The following is a 25,824-nucleotide window of genomic DNA, read 5'->3' as shown; positions in this document are numbered from 1 at the left end:
GTGAAATTTTATGGGTGCAGTCTGCCCCCTTCCATAACACACTGGAATTTTTTTTATTCAGTGGGTACTGCAATGGCTGGCTTGGCCGTTACAGTTCATAAAATGTGTAAATATTAGGCTGGGAAAGATTTAAATTGCAGAAAGCTCACTAAAAGTAATAAAAAAATAAAAAATTGGTGGTTCTGTTTCTATGAAGTTCTCTCCTTTCCTGCTCCCAAATTCTTCATTAAAATAAATGTTAAAGATAAAAGTTCACCCATATTTGCAAGGAGAAAATATAGAGGGCTGTGCCTGGCTGTCTGCTGAAGAACTCTGAATTATTGAGAAGTTGACTAGCATTTGTCAGCAGCTCTGCAGATAGCCGTGATGTGTCCCCAGAAGATTAGTTCATCCTCAGTGATCTTGGATTCTGGTCTCTTGTCTTTTCCTCACTGTGTGTTTTACAGGTGGGGAAAAGAAAGCCCAAATCTTCCTCTACTAATTCAGGCTTCTCTTTGTTGTTTTTTTGGTTTTGGTGTTTTTTCTTTTTGTCTTCATGTTATCCTTAGTAAAGCTTAAAGTTGTATTTCTGCTTTGATTCAGGATCTGGAAAAGCTTTACATTGTTTCTGATTTTAAAAACATTTTTTCTTCCAAAATCCATAGTCATAACTGGCAGTTAGAAGGATTCCATTTTACAGGGTAGTCCAGGCTGCCTCAGCACTTGTAGAAAACTATAGGGGAGATACAGTTTCTGGCCTATGTGTGAAGTGCAAGGTCTGGAGTTTGTGAGGATTGAAGAAGCTGCTTCTGCTACAAGGAAGCACAGGAACAACTCTGCTGGAGGCTGGAAATGGAGGAGGTTGGCCCCAAAGCTGGACTTGCTAGAATAGAGGATGCAAGGATTTTTGAGGCAGAAAAGGAAGTAAGGAATAGATAGTGTGTACTGTTACGTCTGTGGAGAGAAGTATGAGTCTAGAGAGCAGAAGCAATCTAAAGACTGGAGAGACATATGTGTTGCAAGAAGGCAACCAGGTTTAGAGCATCTGAGAGTACCTTACCTGCAAAAGATTCTCTCTCAACACTAAAGTGGCTGCATGTACTTCAGCATGTTCAGTCTTAAAAATGCTTAGTTTTCTCCATTTGAGTTCCTACTTTCGGTCGCTACTAATGTGGATGAAGACTCAAAGCACGTCGTGATTCTTGAGGTACTTTATAGATCTTTTAGATATACATCTGGATATGATGGTTTTAAGAAAGGTCTGTATGTGAGGTGATAGGATTGTCTGTTGCAAACAACTGGGATTTGGGGAAACAGATCAGTTGTGGAGATTAGAATCAGATTATTAGACTTTTTTTGTGAGTGCCTCTTTCAAAAAGTAATACAGCTTCTTGGAATGCTGTTTTGAAGACAATATGAAATACTGAATTTAGTAGAATTTTGGATTTTGCTAAGGGTATTTTTATTGACCTCTGAGAAAGAAGTAAGTACAATCTTTTTATTTACCGGGTTAAGAATTTAAAAAAAGAAGTTGAATTTTAGGTATTTTATGAGTCACTTACAAAGCCAGTTTAATGTAAATACTCTTTTCAAAGCAATGTAATTTGTTAATTTTCATTGTCACAGGGGAGACATGCTTCCTCCTTTGCTTAGAGCCTCTTGTGCTACCAACAGTCCTACACACAGATTGTTTTGTGTTTAAGAGGAGAAACAGTGTTCCTTTTATTTTTACAAATGTCTATATTTTATTTTTCTATAGATGGGAGAGGGGTTACTGTGCAGGTTTGAATTGGAATTCAGTATGGAGTGTGGGTTGTCGTGAGGTGTGTAAAGCTGCTGTTTGAATAGTAAACAGCTGCTTAATACTGAGAGGGGCTCCAAGTGATTTTTTGAATGTGGAATTAGGTTCAGTTCATTGTGTTTCATTCAATTAGGTAATCTTTTTATGGAACTGTAATAAGGTGAATGTTGGCCAAGAAAAGGCAGCTGGCGAATGAAGTTGCTAAGTAACTGCCCATTATATTTGGAAAATCATGGCAGTCAGGTGAAGTTCCCGATGACTGGAAAAAGGGAAATATAACCCCCATTTTCAAGAAGGCGAAAATGGATGACCCGGGGAATTACAGACCAGTCAGTCTCACCTCTGTGCCTGGCAAAATCTTGGAGCAGATTTCTCCTGGAAGGCATGCTGAGGCACATGAAAAACAAGGAGGTGCTTGGTGACAGCCAGCATGGCTTCACTAACGAGAAGTCCTGCCTGACCAATTTGGTGGCCTTCTATGATGAGGCTACAGAACTGATAGGGATAGAGCAGTTGACGTCATCTACCTGGACTTGTGCAAAGCGTTCAACACTGTCCCACGTGACATCCTTGTCTCTAAATTGGAGAGACATCAGTTTGATAGATGGACCACTTGGTGGATAAAGAACTGGCTGGATGGCTGTCGTGGTTTAAGCCCAGGCCGTAAATTAGAACCACGCAGTCTACTTCCTCCCCCACCCCCCCAGAGGGATGGGGAGGAGAATCGAAAGAATGTAACTCCCAAGGGTTGAGATAAAAACAGTCCAGTAACTAAGGTATAACACAAATCACTACTGCTACCACCAATAATAATAATGATAAGAGAAATAACAAGGGAAGAGAATACGATACCGCCCGCCAGAAAAGAGCCTGACAGAAAAGAGGATGTGCCCTTACGGGTAGCTCCCAGTTACATCCCCTGGCATGACGTGCTGTGGTATGGAATACCTCTTTGGTTAGTTTGGGTCAGGTGTCCTGTCCCTGCTTCCTCCCGGCTTGTCCTCCTCCTTGGCAGAGCATGAGACTCACAAAGTCCTTGGTCAGGGTAAACATTCTGACCAGCAACTGAAAACATTGGCTTCACCAGTATTATTCCCAGGCCGAAAGCCAAAACCACAGCACTGCACCAGCCACCAAGGAGAAAAACTGACTGCTGCTGCTGCTGAACCCAGGACAATGGCCTCACACAAAGAGTTGTGATCAGTGGCTCAATGTCCAGCTGGAGACCAGTAACGAGTGGTGTTCCTCAGGGATCAGTGGTGGGGCTGGTCTTGTTCAACATCTTTGTCGTTGACATGCACAGTGGGATTGAGTGCACCCTCAGCAAGTTTGCGGATGACACTAAGCTGTGTGGTTCAGTTGATACGCTGGAGGGAAGGGATGCCATCCAGAGGGACCTTGGCACGCTTGTGAGGTGGGTTGATGCCAACCTGATGAATTTTAACCATGCCAAGTGCAAGGTCCTACACCTGGGTCGGAGCAGTCGCAGGCATAGCTACAGGTTGGGCAGAGAAGAAATTCAGAGCATCCCTACGGAGAAGGACTTGGGGATGCTGGTTGGCGAGAAACTTAACATGAGCCGGCTTAAGTGTGTGCTTGCAGCCCAGAAAGCCAACCGTATCCAGGGTTGCATCAAAAGAAGCATGACCAGCAGGTGGAAGGAGGTGATCCTGCCCCTCTCCTCTGCTCTCGTGAGACCTCACTTGGAGTATTGTGTGCAGTTCTGGTGTCCTCAACATAAAAAGGACATGAAACTGTTGGAACAAGTCCAGAGGAGGGCCACGAGGATGACCAGGGGACTGGAGCACCTCCCGTATGAAGACAGGCTGAGAAAGTTGGGGCTGTTGAGCCTGGAGAAGAGAAGGCTGCGTGGAGACCTCGTAGCAGCCTTCCAGTATCTGAAGGGGGACTATAGGGATGCTGGGGATGGACTCTTCATTAGGGATTGTAGTGATAGGACAAGGAGTAATGAGTTAAGACTTAAACAAGGGAAGTTTAGATTAGATATAAGGAGGAAGTTCTTTACTGTGAGGGTGGTGAGGCACTGGAATGGGTTGCCCAGGGAAGTTGTGAATGCTCCATCCCTGGCTTTGTTCAAAGCTTGGTTGGACAGAGCCTTGGGTGACATGGTTTAGTGTGAGGTGTCCCTGCCCATGGCAGGGTGGTTGGAACTAGATGATCTTAAGGTCCTTTCCAACCCTAACTATTCTTTGATTCTATGATCTTAAGGTCCTTTCCAGCTCTTAACTATTCTATGATTCTATGAGTTAAGGGGTTGGTTAATTTCCCTGAATATCCTCGCCTTCTCGGTGGATTCCTCGGTTTACAGTTACTGTCTTGATATTCAGGTGAGGTGACAAACACATGAAGGAAACTGCATCCAGAAAAAGTCATTGTGTTATCTGACTGGATCATGTGGTTAGAGCCAATATATGAACTTGTAAACTGCAATGTTAAATCACTGGAAAGATTGCATTAGTATTAATGGATTTCATGCATTGTTAGTTTAAGACTCTGCATAGTTGTTTCCTGTAAAAGGTACCTAGAACAGAGCTAGGTTAAGAGAGAGGGCTGTAAGTCTTCCCAACAGATTTATCAATCTGGCAATGACATTTGCTGAACCACTGAGATAATTTTTTTCCATAAACAGATGGTATTATGTTCTCTTAAGTTTCATTTTGCTGCTGAATACTTAAAAATTTTTTGCTTTAAAACAATATTTATTTTTCTATATCAAACCTGTCACCTTTTCTGAATTTCTTCTTTAGTGTTTGACTTTCTGGTGGCCAAAAATACGTTAAAGTGTTCTGTTATTTTAAGAAATGTACCTGCACTGCGCTTCAGACTTGTGGTATATAAGAATCAGTCCAGGACATTTGTGGTTTTGTTTAATAGTTGCCTGCAGAAAATAGCTCCTGAGATGAAGCTGTAGAGTTAAGATGTTGTACTATGCCGCTCCTCCTGTGAGTAGTGTAAGTCAAACTGAACACTCCTGTAATGCAGATGTACATTAGATGATGTGAAGCACTTCCACATCAATTACGCACAAGCTAGAGACCTTGTTAAACATGTGCCATTGTTAGGAGTAGTTCAGGCAATCACGTGGAAGTTGTTCAACTTAAAACCACCTGACCTGTGAAGGTGTAATTTGAAAGCTGTGTAAAATGTTAATTAATCCTATAGTCAACAATGAGAGTATTTCATTTTAGAATAAGCTTCCAGGTGTTTCAGACAGCTTTAGCATTTATAATGGTCTGGTAATACTTTGCTTCAGTGTTCACCCAGTTAATGTTAATGCCTTTATCTGAATTCTGTATCTGCATCAACTTTTAACAGAGCTGAAGTAGTGTGAAACATAACTTTCAGTTTTAAGTGCAGTATGGAAAAGGAAAACATTATTAAAACTGTGATTACTTTTGTGAATGAGTGACTTATAGAGTTACCTCTAAGAATGATTTTTGTTCTTCTGTTTCCTAAATTTGAGCCTTGGAAGCATGTGTTTTATTAAATATCTGAAAACTGGGCTTTATTTGCAATACCGGTTTAACAAATGTCTAGAAGCCTTTAAATGTGACAGCTGAAAACTAGAAAGCATTCAGAAATACATGATGCATCTAAATCAGCTATGTGCGAACTGTATTTTCACGAAGAAATTGTATAAAATTCATTAATGCTAGAGCTTTACATGCAAAATGCATTTGTTTTGCTTTCAGTAGCAATCTAGCATATACTTGAAATACTATTGGCCTTCCCTAGGTCAACCATAGATTCCTACAGAGTATTTGTTTTGTTAGTGTTAGATCCTTTTCTAAAATGAGTTACTGAATCATCGATAAGTGCCTTATGTCATTATAATGTTGATTATATTACTAATTAATTTTTTCATGTATGTAATTATTTTAAAATGGCCTTTTCCATTTCTTCATGTCTTTAACTGTTGTGATCTTCATCTTTTGTCACCCTACTTCTGAGCAACTACTGCAATAATCTTCTCTAATTGTAAAACAGCCCTGCCCAGGAGCCCTTAGTCTTCAGCATGTGTAGGTAGATTGCTGTCTTAGTTGCTATTTGTGTTTCACATGAAACACATCTTGCCCCAAAGGCTGTTTGCTGTCTTAGCATCCTAATTTTCTTCTAAGACTAAGCACATTTATATTTGCTCTTAAGAAAGGATTGCCTTAGAAACCATGAGCATGAGAATCAAGTCTGATTCCGCACAAAACTTCTAGCTAATGATGGTTGTTGCCACTTAGGTTTTTTCTCATTTCTTACATTGTATTACATTTCAAGGTATTAGGGTATGAAAATGTCTTCTCGGCTGTACTTCTTCACTGCTGTAGGAGCAAACTGAATACATATAATTTCTTACATAAAAGAATACTTAGGGTAAGGTATTGTGCGCTATGTTACGGGATGAATCCTGGATTTTCTTTTTATGTTGTCTAGTAAAGGTATAAGCCAGCAATTACCAAGCAATCTTGGAGACCTAGCTATACAGAGCATATGTGTCTCCATCCTTTAATTTGGCACAATTCTAGCCAATTCTGTTTCCACGTCCGTGATGGGAAAATTATCTCTTGGGTTCCATTTCTTTGTCTGAAGAGGTGTTTCTCAAATGTAAGCTTTTTTTTTTTCAGTTTGCAATGCAACCTTTGAAGCTTTCCTGTTGTTATTGTCTCTAGTGAGGGAAAAGCACAGAAGAGGTCATAAAATATTTTGTGCTCTTATGTAAACTGAGAGATCCTTCCTTCCACAAAACCTGTTCCATTTCTGCTCCTCTGTATGCCTAGGATGCATGCATTCAGGTCAGTGCGTGAGAGAAGAAGCATTATGCATAATTATGTGTTGTTTTTAAAGTGATCTTTGATTTAAAAAGAACAGACTTTGTATCTAATGTGAAGGCTAACAGGTGTGGTAGCCAAGAAGATATTATTTGATGGTAGTGTTGTGTTGAAGGTGAATAACGCGAATGTCTAGTTGAAAGCGCGTGGTTTTCCAGTTAAATTCTAATTGTGGAAACATAAACTTGCTGTGGGTAACTCAGGCATACAACACTTAGGGCCTGTGTTAGCTGGGCAGTTTACTGTAATTGCCTGCTGTTTCAGATAAACTTCTCAGAGTGCTGGTGCAGATGAGCCTGGATTGATCTTAAAAGCAAAATGTATTTGCCTAAGTCCAGCCATAATGACACAGTGGGTGCAGGTCTGATAACTGTCTGCACCACAAGCTCTGCATAGCCATAAACCTGTACTGAGCCACAGGAGCGCCAGCTCTAGTTCAAACACGTTAAGTTTATTTACAGTTTGGGAAGGTGCCGAGTTGAAGCTCTGTTACTTTGGAGGCCCCTTTGTAGCACCGTCCAGTGATATAGATCATAGGCATAAAAAGCATTAAATAAAAAGGGAACTGGAATGAGCATCAAGTCATCTCTCTGCCTTCTAAAGAAATGAATTCACACACTCTTCAAAGGCAAGCTTACAAAATGCATTGCTATTGTTTGTATAATTTTGCATTGCAAGTTTTTGTTTTACCTAAGACTGAATCCATCTGGCCATTTCTAAGGTTTTAAATGCACCTGCAGTAAGACTTTTTTAAGTGAAAGCTGTGTGACCAAAGTATTAGCCTCTCTTTCCCACCCCATATATCCATCCCCAAATCCTGTTTCTCAATTGTGTTTAGGCTGTACTGGAAAAATATTTTAGCATATATTGTCCATAGATTTTTCTGTATCTTTTTTAGTAAGTCGAATAGTTTCAGTATTAGAGACAAAGTTTGATATTAGTATACAGCATTATGTTATCTTCTAGATACCTTGAAGTCAGCAAGTTTATATCAAACGTGCTTGTTGAAAAATGCTAAGGTATATGCCTTTCTTTGAGCAAAAGTAAATGGCAGGGGTTTGCATATTTGTGTATAAACATTGCTATATACATATATATATGCTATATATATGGTTTCTTTTATTCTAAACTCACTGGTTTTTTAAATGTGCTTATTTTAAGCCTAGGTGAAGAAGTTTAGACAGTCTTCATTGTCGGTATTATTCACTTGTGGAGGAGGAGTAGAATGGGGTGTCAATAAAAAACAGTTTTTGCCATACTAGTTAAGGTTAGCCGTAACGCTTACTTTCATAGGTACATGCTACTTGTCTTTTCAAGGAGCTACAAGCTCAGTGCATCCATGTTGATGCTTTTAGAACTTAAACTTTATGAGGCTGTATACAAGAATTGATGAGTAGAAATTCTTGACCATCTTAAGTCTCCTGCAGGACTGTTGAGTTCTTGGTTGCTTTTAGTACAATCAGACTAAAACTCATACACAGCCTTGCAGGAGCCCTAGAGGACTTTTGCTGTATGGATATGGTGTTATTTCCATTGGCAACATTTTGTTGTGCTGCTTCAGGTAAATAGTACTTGTGGCAATCTGAATGATTAATAAGCTAATGTGCCAAACCTTACCATGCTATTTTAGGATTCAGTTTTAGAGTATCCTTCCCTTGAGTAGTTGCAGGCTGTATTTAAATTTGCTTAGGCAAGGTATTTTCAAGGAAAAGCACAGTAATTGATATGGGAGAGGAAATTGAAATGTTCTGTGGGATTGTTCTGCTGCTGATGGTTGACAGTGTTCTGGCAAGTTGACAGTTAATGGGACAAATGTATTATTAGTTTCCTCATTAATAATAGAAATCTGGAATCTGCATCCTGCCTTTCTTCCCATATGTGCTTCTGCAAAATTGCTAGAAATTGGAACTAAATGTCAAATTTCAGACAGGCAAGTTTATTTGATACAGCTTAATCATGTTTTAATGAAAGACATTTGCAGGCATGAATTGTGTAAGAATCTTGAAAGTCTTGACAGTTTCTGAATTTAGACTTAGTTTAATATTTAAGGACTGAGACTTTTGGTGTTGTGGATCTTTGAAGCTAGACTTCATAAGACTAGTCACCAGTAAATTAGCAGATAAGGAAATAATGAAGTCTTTGACTTTTCTGGGAGCTATATTTACAGAGCTGGGCAATACCAGGCGCTTCTGAGGATATTTTTGTGAGAGGTGAAGAGACAGGGAGCACAATGGATTCTGAGCTGAGTGGGAGCAAAGAATTGAGTGAAAGTAAACTTGCTTATAAAATGAGAGGTTTACACTTTCCATGGTTGATGGGCAAAACTGTGTAGAAGCTAGAAGAGACTTTGAGGCAAGGGGTGTAGAGGAGATGGATATCAGGCTGAGGAATCTGTAAGGGCCAGATGAAATGCAGGAGGGTTGGAGGCAAGGGGAAAGTGTTTTGTATGTAAATATAAAACATTAAATTTGGAGTGGTATTCAAGAGCTGCTGTAAGGAAATGTATATTAAAGTACAAGAATTTCCCAGTTGTATCTGAGTTTTCCTCCTGTGTTTTGACTGCTTTCACTTGCGCATTACACCTTGACTTGAAGTTTCTCAGGAGTTCCTTAAACTTTTTTTTTTCAGAAAGCAGTCCCTTCCCTGAAATAGTGCCTTACTGAAAGTGCAGAAGTAATTTGTTTTTGCAGTATGTCAGAGCAGGGCTGTTTGTTTTTACTTACTACCTCCTGTAAATTGTTCCTGCAGAAGCAGTCTTTGCACTGCAAAACCCATCTCCCCAGTCTTGCTCTTTATTTATTTCCTAGGACTTGGAAATATTGCCAAGTAGTGATCTGAGGAAACTTTCAGTCTTCGCAGTCCTGCAGGGCTAGTGATGTATGAATGAAGGTAGCAGTGGGATGTTTGAGGCGTGGTCCAGGTAGATCAGTTCTCTTACAAAACACCCACAGCTTTATAAGAACATCTGTTAAAAGGAATAATTACTTAAGAAATTTAATGACTAATGGGGAAGCGTTCACTGAAAGTGTCTTGTGATTTATTTTGTAAATAGATACACTGGCAACTAGAAGGCTGAGATTTTTAACTGTCAGTAGAAAGATGTAGCGCACTGTAGGCTCTTCAGTGTTACTCAAGCAATGCATAGCATACTTTAACAACATTTTAAAAGGTCCAGTAGTAGGTAAAGTCTTTCAAACCATCAAGTGTCATGACTGACATCAGTTGGTGAATTTTACAGCAGGGTAAAGGCAAATTTAATTACATCTGATTGTTCCTGAATCATGTCCCTCAATCACTTAGCTCATTCTGTAAGTAACCCATAATAATTAAACCATTGACAGCAAAAGTTTGTAACTTGTGTTGAATTCAGATAGAATCACAGAATTGTTTGGGTTGGAAGGGACCTTAAAGACCATCCAGTTCCAACTCCCCTGCTATGGGCAGAGACACCTCCTCTATACCAGGTTGCTCCAAGCCCTGTCCAGCTTGGCTTTGAACACTTCCAAGGATGGGGCAGCCACAGCTTCTCTGGGCAACCTGTTCTAGACTGGAAAGTTTAGCAGATTTATGGAAGAGAAAATTGTAAGAGCACAGTTATCATCAAAGAAACAGGAGATGATACAGTAAAAGCCACCATGCAGGTTTTTGTTTTCTCCTGTGGACATGTGTGTTGAGGTGTTGCCTGCCTTTTTTTTTTTTTTTTTTTTTTTTTAATATGAAGGGATTTTGGTGGGCTACACATCCTTTTTTTTGACTCCTCCCTTCCCCTGATTATTACTTTTATTCGCAGGAGCTAGTATGTGAGATCCATGACAAGGACAATTTTTCCATTTCTGGCCTAGATTGCCTGTATGTGTTACCACGTCACTTACAGGTATTCCTGCCAGCTGTGACTGAGACCATTTTGATGATTGCAGTGTCTGGAAGAGCTGTTAATGTTTTGTCACTTTTGTGATTAGAGTCATGCAACAATCAGGTTGGAAGGGAGTTCTGGGGAGTGTCTGGTCCAAACCCTACTTCCTTGCTGCATGTGTGTGTGTGAAGGGATGGCAGAACTCTTGGAGCTCTTTGCATGACCTGTAGCTTCCTGCCTTTTAATTGTCTGTCGTTGTCATCTAAGATTTTTGCTACCATCCATTTATTTTTCTTACTGTATTATTTTTGCCTTTTTAGAATAGTATCTTAGAACATTCCTAAAAATAAAACACTTCAGACACATAGAATCATAGAATAGTTAGGATTGGAAAGGACCTTAAGATCATCTAGTTCCTACCCCCCTGCCATGCCACCATATTCCTGCAGACATTAAAAAGAACCTACCTTTGCATATGGAACTTATTTGGGAAAGTGTCTTCTGTGCATTGTAAAGAACTTTGCCTTTTGTCAGTTTTCATAGAGTTGTAAAATCTTAGTTTTTCAAATTTTATTTATTTACAGGCCAGAAGCAAATTTGCATGAAGTGATCTATCTAGCTGAGTTGCCGTCATGAGCAGAAGCAAGCGTGACAACAATTTCTACAGTGTCGAAATTGGAGATTCTACTTTCACTGTATTGAAACGGTATCAAAATTTAAAACCAATAGGATCAGGAGCACAAGGCATAGTATGGTAAGGTTCTTTAAAATGTAAATGTGCTTGTAGGTTCCTATAGTAGAATTTTCTGAGTCCTTTAACTGTTTTATGTTACTGAGTAGGAGTGTGGAAAACAACTTTTATGTGCAAAATGGCAGTAGTAGGTGTTGGCTGGTTTTCCTCAGTAATGACTGTTAGTGTTGCTTTTTGACCTGTGTCCTTTCCTGATACCCTTCTGTGCACGTTCAGGCAGCTGTGCTGAGTCCCACAAATTAATGGGGCAAAATAAAAAAAAATGGATTAAGAAAATAATCCTAATCCCAAGACACACAGTTTACAGAGAAATAAAAGCCAGAAATACTCTATATAACATTTGCTGCTTGTAAATCGTTTTACTTCTGGAAATGTTTTGTTAGGGGGCAGTTTGACTTAGTTTCATAATCATACTGATTAGTGAGCACTTGTAATAGTGACTGTCATTATAATATGTAAAATATGTGATGCAAGTTTAAGAAAATATGGTTTCACAACATAATTCTTTGAATGAGAGTTCTGTTGTATACTGAAGAGTGTCTGATTGATATAAGATTGGAAACCAGTAGCTGCGTGTAGGTGCTGTTTCCTGTGTGGTGATGTTGTCCCTAAGGTAAACGTTTGTTTAAGCAGCTTCTGAGTTTTTTGGATGTTCAAGAAAAGGATGTAGATAGAACAACAACTTGCAGATTTTCCAGTTTATTACAGCTCTTAAGATGCTAACCAAGGGCATAAAAATATGGAAGAAACATCGAGGAAGAGAAAGGAAGTGAAAAGTGTAATCCTTTTAATCTTACTTCTCCTTATAACCTCTTTACTGTCTTGATCTTGTCTTTATCAGCATTTAGACCATATGTGATATAGGTGGGTTTTTAATTTGTGTTTGTGTTTTAGCTGGGTTAATAATAAAACAATGCACTTAGTGCAAATGAAAACTTGAAGGCGAGTACTCTAGAAAAGGGTTGGTTTTGAAATGGTAACCTTTGGCATAAAGATTATTTGGTCTGTAAGTAGTAGCAGCAGCAAAACAACTTACCTGATTTTTATTTACATGTGTTAATATAGTAAGGACATAGACAGTTGTTTGACTAGAGTTTGTTTATAGGAATACCTGCAAAAGCTTTAGATGTTATTAATGTCCTTCTGATTCCCAGTCATATGTCACTGCCTGTTTTCCAAATTTTCTGTCCCTTCTAGAGCTGAGATCCAAAAACTGACCATGTAATTATTCTTGTATTATTTTGTAACTGCTGCTAGTGATAGTTGAAGCCCCTTTAGTTAAACTGCTCTGATTATGCTGAGAAGGATGGGAGTGCTCATGTGGTTAAATCTTGTCCATGTCTGGAGGAGATAAAGTGTAATTCTTGTGATTTGGGTTAGGATTTTGTTGGGGTTTTTTTGTTATTGTTGGTGGTGGTGCTGGTTTTGTTTTTTCTGCTTCAAAAACCTGATCTAAATTGATTTGGAGGAATATTAAGTAGGTGGCCTAAAGGCTTAACCATATTTAATACTGAAACAGTTTCAAAGCAGTGCCATTAGGTACTGGAGATGCAGAAGTTTAAATACTGGTACAGGAGTCCAGTGTTGGCAGTCTTTCCTATCTGTCTTTCGTAAGGTAAATGGGGGAAATTCCAGATAGTGGAAAATCTAAACCAGTGAAAGTTACCAGTATATGTTGTTTCCATTTAGTGATATGTTAATAAAATAAAATGATATTCAAGCTTACATGCTATGTAGGCAACATGATTTTTTTTTTTTTGTTTTTGAAAGAGTGAGTTGGATTCAGTGGGTGCTGATCATTTACTGGCAGATGTTCTTCATTAGGTTTGCATGTGATTCTTGCTAAGAAACAAGAAAACAGTGTTTATCCTGCTGAAACTTTCTTAGTAATTGATAAATATCTCCTGAGTCTGCATGGTAGTCAGCTGTTGTATTACCTCTTACAGGAAACAAAATCCATGCCTTCCTGTCATGGAAATGTGATACGTTTTGGAGTTGTCCTCAGTAACAGCCTGTGTCACTGAATCATATGACAATCTTGGCATTAGTCTGCAAACGAAGTGTTGCTCTTTTTTTTTTTTTACCAAGTAAAAGCCAGTGCTATCAAGATACTAAAGCTTCTTTAACTTTTTCTGTTTGCTTTATCTTGACCTTTATGCTCTCATTGTCATAAGGAAATTAAGCAACTGTGTAAGTCAAAGCATGAGACCTTTATTTAATCTACTTTTCCTCTTTGTTCCCTTCCTTTTAGTGTGAAGATTTTACATGAAATTGATGCGCTTTTTATGTTTGAAGTGTTTTGGGTGTTTTTAGGTGGTCTGTTCTTGAGTGCCAGTAAGTGGCAAAATATCAATATCTTTAGTGAGGTATTTTAGGAAGCAGAGATCCTGCATTATTTAGTTGAGATTGTCATGTGTTAATTCTAAGAATCTGTGAAACCTTTCTAAATTTTAAATCACTCAGCTGTTACATACTTCACTATTACACTACCTAAAGGTGAGTAACAGTGGAAATTTGGTTTAACTATGGACATGATATCAGGTGTCTGGAAAAGGTGGTGACTGGCATGGCTTAAAGGATCTGAGATGTAATAATGTTATTTTTAATTGCAGTGCAGCTTATGATGCTATCCTTGAACGAAATGTTGCAATCAAGAAGTTAAGCCGACCGTTTCAGAACCAAACCCACGCTAAAAGAGCCTACAGAGAGCTTGTTCTTATGAAGTGTGTTAATCACAAAAATGTGAGTGCAGTGTCCTGCTTTTAAACCTTAAAGAATTAACTAGAAGGTTATTCTTTGAAGTCTTAAAAGTGCCTTCAGAGGATGACATCCTCTGTAGATTATAGAGATTTTCATTGCATAGTTGTATCTCCATGAGAAATACAGAAGGATCTTTCAGGAGGGCTGTTATTGACTAGTTTTAATACCTGCCCAATCTTTAAATACCCCCCTTCAAACTCAGGAAGGGAGTCAGTGCTACATTGCTACATTTTGCAAGCAGCTGGCAAATAAGAATACCATGAGTGGTAAGTGCATCCTTTTGTTTCTGTGGCTGCTGCTAGACAAATAGGAGAACAAAGGCTGTAATAATTCTATTGCTCCAGGTTTTTTCTTGGTGCATGAATGAGTTGGGAGTCTTGTGTTGTGAGAATAGGAGCTGTCTGATGCTTGCAAAGCTGTGGAGTAGAGCGAGTCATAGAAAGATCTGGTCTACATCACAGGGGGAGAGAATAATAAATGTTAAATTTATCAGAGTTGAACTACAGAAGGCTGGTATTGCCCATTTTCTTTTTCAGAGTTGGCTTTGTGCAGTCTTCCTCGCCTTCCCTCTTAACTCCCCTTCAGTAAGATAAAATGGCTGCTAGGGAAGGAAACAGTGATAGATGACTTACTCTGTCTCTTAGCTATCTGGGAAAATTTTGTGTGTTTTCTGTGTCAATGGCAAAGTTGTATCTTTTACGTAGTCTGTCAGTTTTTAATTCTATTTTTCCTCATAAACAATAGACATCTTACCAGCTCTCTTCAAACTGCAAATAGAAGGCAGGGGAGAACTGACTAACTTCCTTAGGTTTCAGACTTTTAGTGTCATCTTGTTAATGCGCAGAGTGTTTTTGATTGTGATTTGTGGAGAAAAAGTACTCCTTCTATGATATTAGTATCTCTTGCAGCATATTAGGCCACTGAGCATCTTGAGCTTCAATGTGTACCAGGAGGATCTCATCAGAATAATGGGTATCAGTTCTGAAACTTTGACTTTGTAACTTTGCTATTGCTGTGGTGCAATTATACTTCCTCTCCCTCTTCCTACAGATAATCGGCCTACTGAATGTGTTCACACCACAAAAATCCCTGGAAGAATTTCAAGACGTGTAAGTCCGATTTGAAATAAAGCTGGGATTTAATTTTAAAAATACTCACACAGAAAGATGAACAAGGGAAAGAATACCATAAAATGACAGTATTACCTGATTATTATTCTTTTTTTTTCTTTTTTTTTTCATAAGCTACATAGTGATGGAGCTCATGGATGCAAATCTTTGCCAAGTGATTCAGATGGAGCTCGACCATGAAAGAATGTCCTATCTTCTTTATCAAATGCTGTGTGGTATCAAACATCTTCATTCAGCTGGAATTATACATAGGGTAAGTGAACTCAAGTGAGGATCATTTCCATTTCACCTGGTTTGGCCTTGAGTACTTAAAGACAGAAAAAAATAAAACATAGGAGCAGAAAGGGTGATACATGGGCTGCCCCATAGGCAGAGAGAGAAAGCTGAAAGGAAATCATCACATTTCCACTGTAATTCTGGAATGAACTTTTTGAGTGTTTGATTTGATAATAATCTGCACAGAGCAAATAACGATTTTTTGAAGCGAGTTACATTACCTCCTCTAATTCTATATCATATTCCATTTTAGTAGTCATAGCAGGAAAGAATATCTGAAAGTGTCTCTGCCTTTACTGTTTTGGTAACCAAACCTGAAATTCCATCTTCTGAAAGAACTGCCCATTTTATTTTACTAGCAGAGTAATGAATAAATATCTGAAGTCTCCAGATAAACAGATGATAATTAAGACCTGTAAGTGGAACTTCCATATACCTGTGTGTCACAAAGCATTCACTCAGACTGTCCTCAGGCAAAACTGAGTACTGCTTTTTAAATGGCATGTATATGTTGCAATCCAGTCAAGACATTCTGAATTTAAGTTGGCCTGTTCAAGTTGAACATTTCATATATATATTTATATATACTGTAAAGTTTGCTTGAGATGGTCTAGTTATAACTTTTCAGGTATGATCTCTGCTATTGTGGAAAATTGTAAGCTTCTATTTCTGCAGTGCTACATTTTTCAGTATAATCTTTTAGAGAAATTTGAAAGTTTTCATTTCTGAAATTATGCAGAAGATATAATTAAGCGTATTAAATATGTGATGCTTTCAGGCAGCGCTACACAGTCTACCTCATGGGTGAAGTACCCAGTAAAGCAAATCACGAATGGCAATTCTGAGTGCTAGGACAGGAGTTGCTATGCTAGGATGCTTGTCCAATTCAGTAGTCCACCTCGCTGTGACCGGCATGTTGTATGACTTGCAAGCTGTGTCTGGCAGTACGACATTCCAGTTTTCTGTTTTTCCCTCAAGAGAACAGGGACAACTGTTTGAATAGAGAATACAGTTTGAATGGGCAGATACTGCTTCCTTTTTTTTCAGCTAGCTCTAGTATGCATTGGCTGCCTCATTCTAGTGAGGAGTTCTAGGAGGGAATGTGATGGCTTCCTCCTTGCTTGCAGTTTGCCCTTAACTGCTGTGTTTGAAAGATAGGCAAGGGAAGGTAGGCAGAAGCATAACTTGCAACCAGACATTGCACCCTGTGCTTCTTCGTGGACATTGAGACAGGTCAGTGGGCTTCTTGTGTTATTCTGGGAATGGTAGGCAGGAGTAGGTTACTTCACTTGCCACAGTTGTGGTATTATATTGTATATTACTGAGATTATGCGGCTTTTTGTGTCCTAATGCATGCGCCCGTGGGATTGAAATAATGAGTTTGTATGCAGCTTGGCATTTTCTGGTCTCTTCAGTACCTGACTGTGCAAGATTAATGCTGTAGGTTCTCCTAGGTCGTCTTTGTTTTTTGAAAACTGCATATTTTATGGACGTGCTAGAGTAGGTCATGTAAGAGTGTCTGTTTCTGTGCATCTTGACGCAGGCAGGAGGGAGCTTCTAAAACTTTGCTTGAAGGGCAGTTTGTACTCCTATAAAGCAGGCATCGGACTCTTGAGCCTGTAGAAGTCATGGATGAATATAAGCATTAGAATCATAGAATAGTTAGGGTTGGAAAGGACCTTAAGATCATCTAGTTCCTCATACATTTATAAAAAAGAACTACCTACTCAGGTAGTTGGGCAGGAATAAAAACAGCTTTGAGGATAAAATTCCTGCCTCTGTAGATATGGGTGAAGTCTTTGAAATGCTCCATATTGGTACAGGGATAAGCTATTCCAAAGAGACTATAGGTACAATTGCTGTGTAAATAGTAACATATGTATGCATGAATGCTTTTTTGGACATGGGCAGATACATTTCACTTGCATGTCTTCACGGTACATTTTCAGCCTATAGCTTCTTCTCAGACTTTGCTAGAAGATTAGGTATGTTCAAGCAAAATGTTTGCATTGCTTACCTGCTGTGTTTGTTATGTCTTTATACTTCAAGGTGTAAAGTATCAAAATCCTGTTTCTCTGTGGAACAAGCCAAACAAAACCTCAGAAGACAAAGAGGGCCTGCTTGGAAAGAGGTCATACAGTAGCTGCAATAGTAACTCTTTATACCACTCTTCTGGGCTTTCAGCACTACTGTCCTTAATGTCTAAAACTTACTAGTTTATTGAAACTAGATACTCCTGAAACATAGTGTACCTTACTGTGGCTGCCTGTGGAGCATTCTGTCTGTGAATCTAGTGTACTTCTTCAGTGTCTTCTAAAGCTTTAAGCTTTTTTTGGTAGTTTCACGTGGTTTTTAACTGGGTTCTTCTGCTTTTAACACAGCTGTGATAATCTCAGCATCTCAGCAACTTTTTGAAAGCTTGCTGAATGAGTGAAATTACAACAATCTGTGTATGTGCCTGCAGCACTGGATACTGCCTGCCTAGAAATAAGTGATTTTTTTCATTGCAAACTGGAGGCACCAAACAAAGCAGATATCAAACACAAAGTTTTAGGCAATTTCACCTCAAAGTTGTAGGAGCAAACTTGGCTGCCACATCAGTGGATAAGGATTTGATTTTGGTGAAGATTTTACTGTAGTTTTACACCTGCTTTAACATATGATGGCAAATTAACATTACTGTGTTCAAAATACTTTGCAGAGACAGAGTTTCCAGCAAGTGTAGAAGTACACATTCAGTTATATTTTGCAGTCTGAAAAGGACGGATGATCAGCATTGCAGAGTTGCGCCTCACTGGCTTGCTGAAGGACACAGTGTCTCATTAGTCTTGCATGGAGGCTCCGAAACACTGCATTCTGCCTGATTTTGAGCACATAACGAAGGTGCCTAATTATGGAAGCCATTCACACAAATCTTTCTTTAGATTTTTAGGCACTGACATTTTACATTTTTAAGGTTAAGCAAGATACCTTCTGCTATAGGTTCTGGATGTATTTATGCAGCCTAATTAACCTGATCACTCTTACAGGAGCTTTTGAGGCTCCATAAGAGGTTTTGGTCTGGCATGAATTTGGATGTAGTGTAAGTAAACTCTCGCCTTCATAATTTTGATGGACAGTTCTGTATTGCAAATTACATCATGTTCCCAGGCTTCATGACAGCTATATGGTGTTCAGAAATTAAGGACAGATAGTACTCTGTAAGCTTTTGCATTTTGTCCTTGTAATGATTTTTTTCTCCTCCAAAGTGAAGATCTTTTAGCATTTCCAGTGTTATTCCTACAGCTTCGAGGAGGATGAGTATAGTTAATACTATAGGCATGCACCTGGGACTCAGCCTCCAAATAATAGAAGTGTGCAAAACTAAAGCTGATAGGGTTGTAGCAGAATCTGAAACATGCATATTAAGTAGCTGGAATGCCTTATAGTACTTGAATTCATTCATAGTGTTTAAAATCTTTTAAGTCAAAGTTGTCTGCAGAGTGTGTGTGTGTAAAGTGAATGTGTGAATGTGTAAGTATGCAAGACTTAATTACCCATTAAAATTCTATTGTTCTGAAACTCTTTTGTGGTTTCCTGTCTAATGCAGTTTTCTTAGCTTTCTGAGGAGTTTGCTGAAAGCCGTACAAGTACAAATGAAAACTGGTATATTTTGCAGATAGCCACTTTTAAGTCTTTATGAAACAGTGAAAGATAGGGCTACTTATCAAATGCCTGCAGCCCAAATGCTGGAGTTCTGTGCCGCATCTCAGGTTTTTCTCTCATTAATCTTAGTAGAGTTTAGGCAGAAAGGATCCAGGCCTTATCTATGTGATTGTATGTGCTATGAAAGATTTTATGATGGCAAAGTTATTCTGAAGTTACTCTGTAATATTTACTTTGTGACATTTGGTTGTGTGTAAGGTCCTTCTGAGATAATGACTGAGTATGCCTGTGTAGTGTTTGTATAAGTAGATGTAAAGCCACTGTTGTCACTGGTTTTAGGGTTCAGATGAAGAGAATACAGTTGCCAAACTTCTAAGATGATCTGAAACTGTATCTGGGGATTTCCCACTCCAATTTAATGGTTGTGTTAATTTCTGGCAGTTTTTCAATGGTGCCTTTTGGGTTTGGTCACCAAAATAAGTATAAAATCAAGTCCTACATAAGAAACTAAATCTATGTGAGGATGGGGATTTCCTTCCCATCTGGAGAAACATCTGCATTGGTTTAAAAGAGGTAATGCAGCTTCAGCTAGCAAAGAAACCTTTTGCTTTTTACATTCATGTTATAATTTTTATAATTTTTGTATCAAGATGATTATTTCATCAAATTATTTCAGCAATTGTCATGTTACTTGTGTTCTGCATCATAGTAATAACTGTTGTTACAGTGTCCAGTTTCTAGACCTTTCCTCAGAGCTAACATTTCTTACTAACTTCAGTTTATTTCAGACATTGCTAACCTATCTTGTAACACTGGTTGTATTTTCCTTCTTTAATTGCTATATAAATCTACAGGCACATTAAGGGAGTTAATCTGTAGTCTGCTGAATGCACATGAATTAATGCAAGGGGAAAAGAAACTGCAGTTAAGCAATATCCTAGTTGTATATGTGGTGTTTAATGTCAGCAGTATTATCTTTTAAAAATGTGAACGACAGAGTACTGTGTGCTTGTCTTAGCAGTCATATATGATGTTTCTTTTTAAAGGATTTAAAGCCCAGTAATATAGTAGTAAAGTCAGACTGCACTTTGAAGATTCTTGACTTTGGACTGGCCAGAACTGCAGGAACTAGTTTTATGATGACGCCTTATGTAGTGACTCGTTACTACAGAGCACCAGAGGTCATCCTAGGGATGGGATACAAAGAAAACGGTCAGCAACTATAGTCTTTCTTTGGCATAGCTTTATTTTTTGTTTGGCACACCACATTTTACATGTTAATGTTTTTTTCAAGCTGTAGAAGTTTTATAAATTAGCCTTGTGACCAAAATGCAGATTCTGGATACACCAATTTGTTTATTCAGCTCAACCCATTAGAAATGTTTGCATTTAATAGGAGAAGAAATTGAGGGCCTTGTTTGTTTAAAAAATCAAGTAAATTGCCTAGTAGATCAAGTTTCATCCAGGAAGAACTGGAAATATATTTTCTTAATTTGTGTTATGTACCTTGATATACCTCGATTGACTTTATTCCTGATGAGGATGTAAATTGTAATTAATCAGTAAATGTGTGTCCTAAATTTAATGTTTAAATAATTATATTCAGTGTAGCCTTTCAGGACATAGGTAACTTAAAGGCTGCTGAGGAACAGACAAGTTAAAACTGCCTGCTGTGCAACCAGCCTACTTCAGTCATGTCGCGCTAAGTCCTTGCTGAAAAAAAAAAATCTTGAGATAAGAATGCAGATAGTACCTTCACGAAGTAGCACAGATTCTTTGGGGTCCATGGTCCGTGGATGAATTCTAGAGAAATTTGTTTATTTTATCCCTCTGCTTGCATACATCCCTAATCTTTATACTCACTCTGTGTCCCTTCTCTCAATGTCTTCTATGAGCATATAAGGAAAGGATACAGTATTTGAGGGAAACACATGATAAAGTACATTGCATCTCCTGAATGAAACAGGTAGTATCCTTTAGGAAACAAAAGTAATGTGTCATTCCTGAAATTCTGTTGTAGTGGCCCCAATTCTGCTGCCATTTCATTGATTTGCTGTCACTGTGGTCAGTTCAGCTCACTTGGTGTTTCCACCTCAGGCAGGCACACTTCACAGAGGCCACCTTTTGCTCAAGGTATTTTAAACCCTCTATTGATTAGTCTTCCAGAAAGGCCCATGAGATGCCATGATGCTTGAGGCTTTGTTAGCTGTCTCCTGGTGATATGAGGCATGGCTTCTCAGGTTACTGACGCAACTGGGGCTTGCTCTCCTTTTCAGGATTCTTAATATAGTCTGCAAACTTGCCTGGCAACTGCAAGCCGTTACGGCAAAGTAACTTCGGGTTGTGTGTAACCAATAGCTGCTATGTGCATAGAGAGTTAATTTTGTTGTCATTTATAAAAGCCAAGAATAATAACTTCTGTCAGTGTTGACAAGGAAAAAAGCCATATCAAAGGAATAAAAATAGACCCTTTTTGCAAGGCTGTGGTTTTTATATCTGTTTGGATCGTTAGTTTGCGTGAGAGGGTATACGTTCTTCAAATGACCTCCAGGGTTGGCTATTTTTCCCATAATTTAGAAGTCAGAAGTTGAGTGGACCAAGCTTAATGTCTTGTTTTTTTTTTTTTTTTGAATGCTAAAGTTTTGTAGGAAGCATGTATTTAAGTTTCTTTGTTTTTTCCCCGACTTTATATTGGCCAGTTTAGAGAGACTAGATAAAAGAACCTAAAACTGTAATCTGAATCATGCAGCTGTCTTACAGAAGGAATTGGTACAATGGAAGTCACAAGCTTTCTGATTTAGCTTGCCCATTTTACATTTATCTCTGTAAATAATGCTGACTTGCAAAAGTGTGAAACATTCTTTCCACTAAAACACTAATTAGGTTACAACTGAAGTTAAATAGATTGTGTTCTAGAGCACCTTGTCATGCTAGTGACAATCCTGTTCCTTAAGCAAGCATGTATTGTTTTGTGCAGCAGAATATCAATAAAAATTTACTTTCATATGGAAAACTATCTTGTCTTTCCAAAGCCAAATACATGGTTCTTGAGTTGGGAGTGACACTTCTGGAGGATGTAAATCTGTGGGCTGTGTCAGAAGTCAGTCTGCATTTCTGTATGGACTGTTGTCATTAAAAAGCTACTGCATAAATTGTTACTCTTCTAAATCACTGCGTGATGAGTTTCCTCACTGTTGAGCTACCCTGATAGGGAGGCAGATACCAAGGAGGTACTTACAGTAAGAACCATGGGCCCTCCAGAGTTCTCACCTTTTAACATCGATGCCTATTTTATCCCTTTAAAACCCATAGTTAAATTACAAGGTAACTTATTTAATTTAGAGTTAAATATTGAAAATTTACAGCTAACTAATGGTTAACATTAACATTCAGTTTAGTTAAACAGGATCATCTGGTAGCTTTATGCCATTTCAGTGCCTTGCTGAACTTATGTGGGAGGATTGCAATGTATGTTTTGGTGACTAAGATACGTACTGCAGAGCACTATTCTTTTTGTACTGTATGATGCACATAGGAAATTTTATTTGTTTTAAAACTAGCAAAGATCCCAGACAAACCAATTATAGAGTTAACTTCTTCATAGGTTTTGATACTGAAGAAGATAAAGTGCATTTAAGTATATTACATTAAGAAACCAGGCCTTGCAAGCTCAAGATATTCAGAACTGAAGGACACACGTACCTTAACATACTTTGATTTATGTGCAGTTATGTGCATCATTATCAGGAAGGAAGCTCTGAAAAGCAAGGAAACCCCTAAACCATCTGAAGCAACTACTTTTAACTTTCCTAGTATGCGCAGGGGTTTAACTTCCTTTGCACGTGCTATTTTTTCTCTTAGTATTATAGAAAACAGTAACTTCTCTCCAAACAAGGTTTTTAATAAAAAAATATACTCTGACAAGCAATAGGTTTTTAAAAAGATTTTTCAAGTCTGTAATGATATTGTACTCAGTCTTTTATAGATTTATACACAGGAGCAGTCCTCAGTGTACAGTTAGCGTAGCTTAATAAAAAAGTTAAGAGACCTATAAGTGGGCAAGCTTTGTTTGATTAATGAAAGCAGCAATCCAAAACACCCCCCAACATCGTAAGTTTAGTTTTGTAGGATGACCAGAATGGTTTCTACTGTTTTTCTTCACCTCTGAAGTAATTTGTCTTCTGAGACATGAAAATAAGTCATTGACTCATGCTATTTCTCTTCCCAGACTTCTCTGCACAATTATGGGTGTCATTTTTATCATGTTGGACACAAACTAATTATGACAGAGTTGGGTATATTTTGGTTTTTGATGGCAGCAGATTGTTTTGCAGGTGAAAAAGCCAACATAAAGAATTTTATTTTAAAAGTTAAATGCAAAACTTGGCTGCTGATCTTTGTGTCTCTAAGCCAAAGAATAAGTACTTTTTTAAGTATTTGAAAAGAATTTTTAAAGAAAAAACACCACTAGTCATAAAATGTTGTCAAACATTTTTTAAATGAACCAGGCCCTTAATTTTGACCTATTAATATGTACAACTATGATCTCCTATCATATGGTTTAGATACTATTTTAGAGGAACTATAAATAAGGGGGAAGGAATATTTTCAATAAGAAGCAACATTATTTGCTTGATATTGTTGAGCTCCTTCAGAGCTTTTACATGTGATTTTTAGTACACAACTGTTATCATAAAAGTATAATAGTACAATTTCATTATTGTTATTTCAAGAAAACTTATGCATCCAGAGTTAACAATGTCTCTGAAAGCAACCACAAAAGAAATTGGCATACCTGTGAAAAGTAAACTTTTGCATCTTTGAGTATGTCTTCTGAGTGATTTATTTTAAAGTATTGTAGAAAATGTGTACTTTGAACCCCCCCCCAAAAAAAAAAACAACTGGATTTTGAGTTTTTCTTTTGTACAAGATGTTATTTCAGCATAACTGGAGAAATATTTTTAAACAAAAAATTTTAATTGAAAATCTTATAGGAGCGTACTAATATTGTCCTTAACTGATCCTCTAAAATTCTAAGTGATCTTTTACTGATTCCGTTTGCTTTTTATTTAAAGGGAGAGAGAGATGCATGATAATCTGACTTGTAGAAAATACTTCATGGCAAATTTAAATTCCTGTGTAATAACCAATTAATTCTCCTCCTAAATGTTTAGATGCACAATTTTTTTAAAGGTTGGTTTACTTTGCTACTTCTGAAATTATTGCTACAACTACAATGGAATTACTTCCATGAAACACCTTTGGTGCTTCAATCTAGCCTATGGGCAGAGGTAGCTTTGCAAGCCTCACAGCTTGGAGAAGGGCTTTACTCTGCTTGATCCATGTGTATCCCTCTCTCTCTCTGCTCTAGCTCTTGCTCTAGCACTGTGTTAAACAAAAGGATGTTTTTCTGCCTTGCATTTGAGACAGTTAAAAGCTAATCCTTATATATGGTGTATTTTAAACTGTTTTCATTGATTAATATAAAACTTGCTCTTCTTCCTGTGCTGTCTCTGCAGTTTATAGAATGCAGTCATGTTATGCTTCTTTTAATTTTAAATGACTGTTTGCTTTGCTTTTCCTTCTTTTTGTGCTACAAACATAGTGGATTTATGGTCTGTGGGGTGCATTATGGGCGAAATGGTTTGCCACAAAATCCTGTTTCCAGGAAGGGACTGTATCCTTGTGCTGCTGCAGCAGGTTGAATTAGTTAGGAAGTGATTAACCATTTTATTGATGTTGTGTCATGAAAATGCATATTGTACAATTTTTTTTTATTAAATGAACATGGATTTTTTTTCTTGTGATATACTTTAAAAAAAATTAAGAGCTTCATTTATATTCAGGCTGCACCTAGCAGTAGGACATAGTCTCTGCTGGTCCTGTAGTTAACATACTTTGACCTTCACTCATTTTCATTACACACGCTTTTTATAGTCACTTCATGTTTGTGTGTCTAGATGTTTTTATTTACTTTATTTTAATAACTACCTTTTATGTTAATATCATTGCATTTTGTTTTCAGTTGACATTTGGTCAGTTGGGTGCATCATGGGAGAAATGATCAAAGGTGGTGTTTTATTTCCTGGTACAGATCGTATCCTTACCTTTGGCCTAGGATGTAGTTGTAAAGGGTCAAAAGATACTGCAGCAATATAGTTCCAAATTAAGGTGGTTCTAATTTATAAAATTCTGTTTTTAAACTGCCTTTTTAAAATATAATTTGCAAGATCATTATTTTGCCTCCAGGAAGCTGCAGAAATTTCTACAGTTATACCATTTAAAGCAAAACCACAACATAGCATTAATGTGTATGACTGTCTTTAGAAATTAATACTAAGTAAGATGAACAAAATACCACTTGGGCAAACAGGCTTATTTTTCCTTCCTCCTTTATAATTTGTTTTCGTCTTTTTTTTTTTTTTCCCAATTTAACACAGTGTCTGTCCATTGCTTTTGGGTGTTGTCACATTTAAGACAGATTTTTTTGTTTGTTTGGTTGGTTTGTTTTGTTTAGGTGCTATTTTACTGGGCCATATGCATTGGTTTTTGCTTTGGAGATCATTTCTATGTAATAACTTACTAATCTTGTTTCCTACCCAAGCATGTTAGCAGTTGTTAACTCTTTACATTCCATAGGAAATGTTTACCAAAAATTCCTAACCTGCTTCATTAGTTATATTCTGGAGTTTTGTATTTTTGTATGCTGAAATGATCCTGCAAACAGCTTTCAGAAATATCTGGCACTTCTGTCTCTCTGTTCCATGAATGGCTTTGTGGTATCTGTG

At 37.8% G+C, this 25,824-nt stretch overlaps 1 protein-coding gene across 6 annotated transcripts in view; it reads left to right on the top strand.

Moving 5' to 3' along the window:
• MAPK8 (mitogen-activated protein kinase 8) overlaps positions 1 to 25,824 on the top strand; it is a 52,422-nt gene that overhangs the window by 14,948 nt on the left and 11,650 nt on the right. For 2 of the 6 annotated variants that reach the window (XM_080620360.1, XM_080620362.1), the window contains exons 2-7: positions 11,059 to 11,228; positions 13,838 to 13,967; positions 15,036 to 15,094; positions 15,230 to 15,368; positions 20,083 to 20,248; positions 25,062 to 25,133. In XM_080620360.1, coding sequence (XP_080476486.1) covers positions 11,107 to 11,228; positions 13,838 to 13,967; positions 15,036 to 15,094; positions 15,230 to 15,368; positions 20,083 to 20,248; positions 25,062 to 25,133 — 688 coding nt within the window. In that variant the 5' untranslated portion in view covers positions 11,059 to 11,106. Of the gene's footprint in view, positions 1 to 10,133; positions 10,496 to 11,058; positions 11,229 to 13,837; positions 13,968 to 14,858; positions 15,095 to 15,229; positions 15,369 to 20,082; positions 20,249 to 25,061; positions 25,134 to 25,824 lie in introns of those variants that run through there. The other 4 variants (XM_080620361.1, XM_080620363.1, XM_080620364.1 and 1 more) reach the window with 4 other exon arrangements.

The sequence above is a fragment of the Psittacula echo genome, assembly GCF_963264785.1.
Source record: "Psittacula echo genome assembly, chromosome: 6".
NCBI lineage: Eukaryota > Metazoa > Chordata > Aves > Psittaciformes > Psittacidae > Psittacula > Psittacula echo.
The sequence above is the reverse complement of the archived record's forward strand: the minus strand, read 5'-3'. Positions and strand labels throughout refer to the sequence as shown.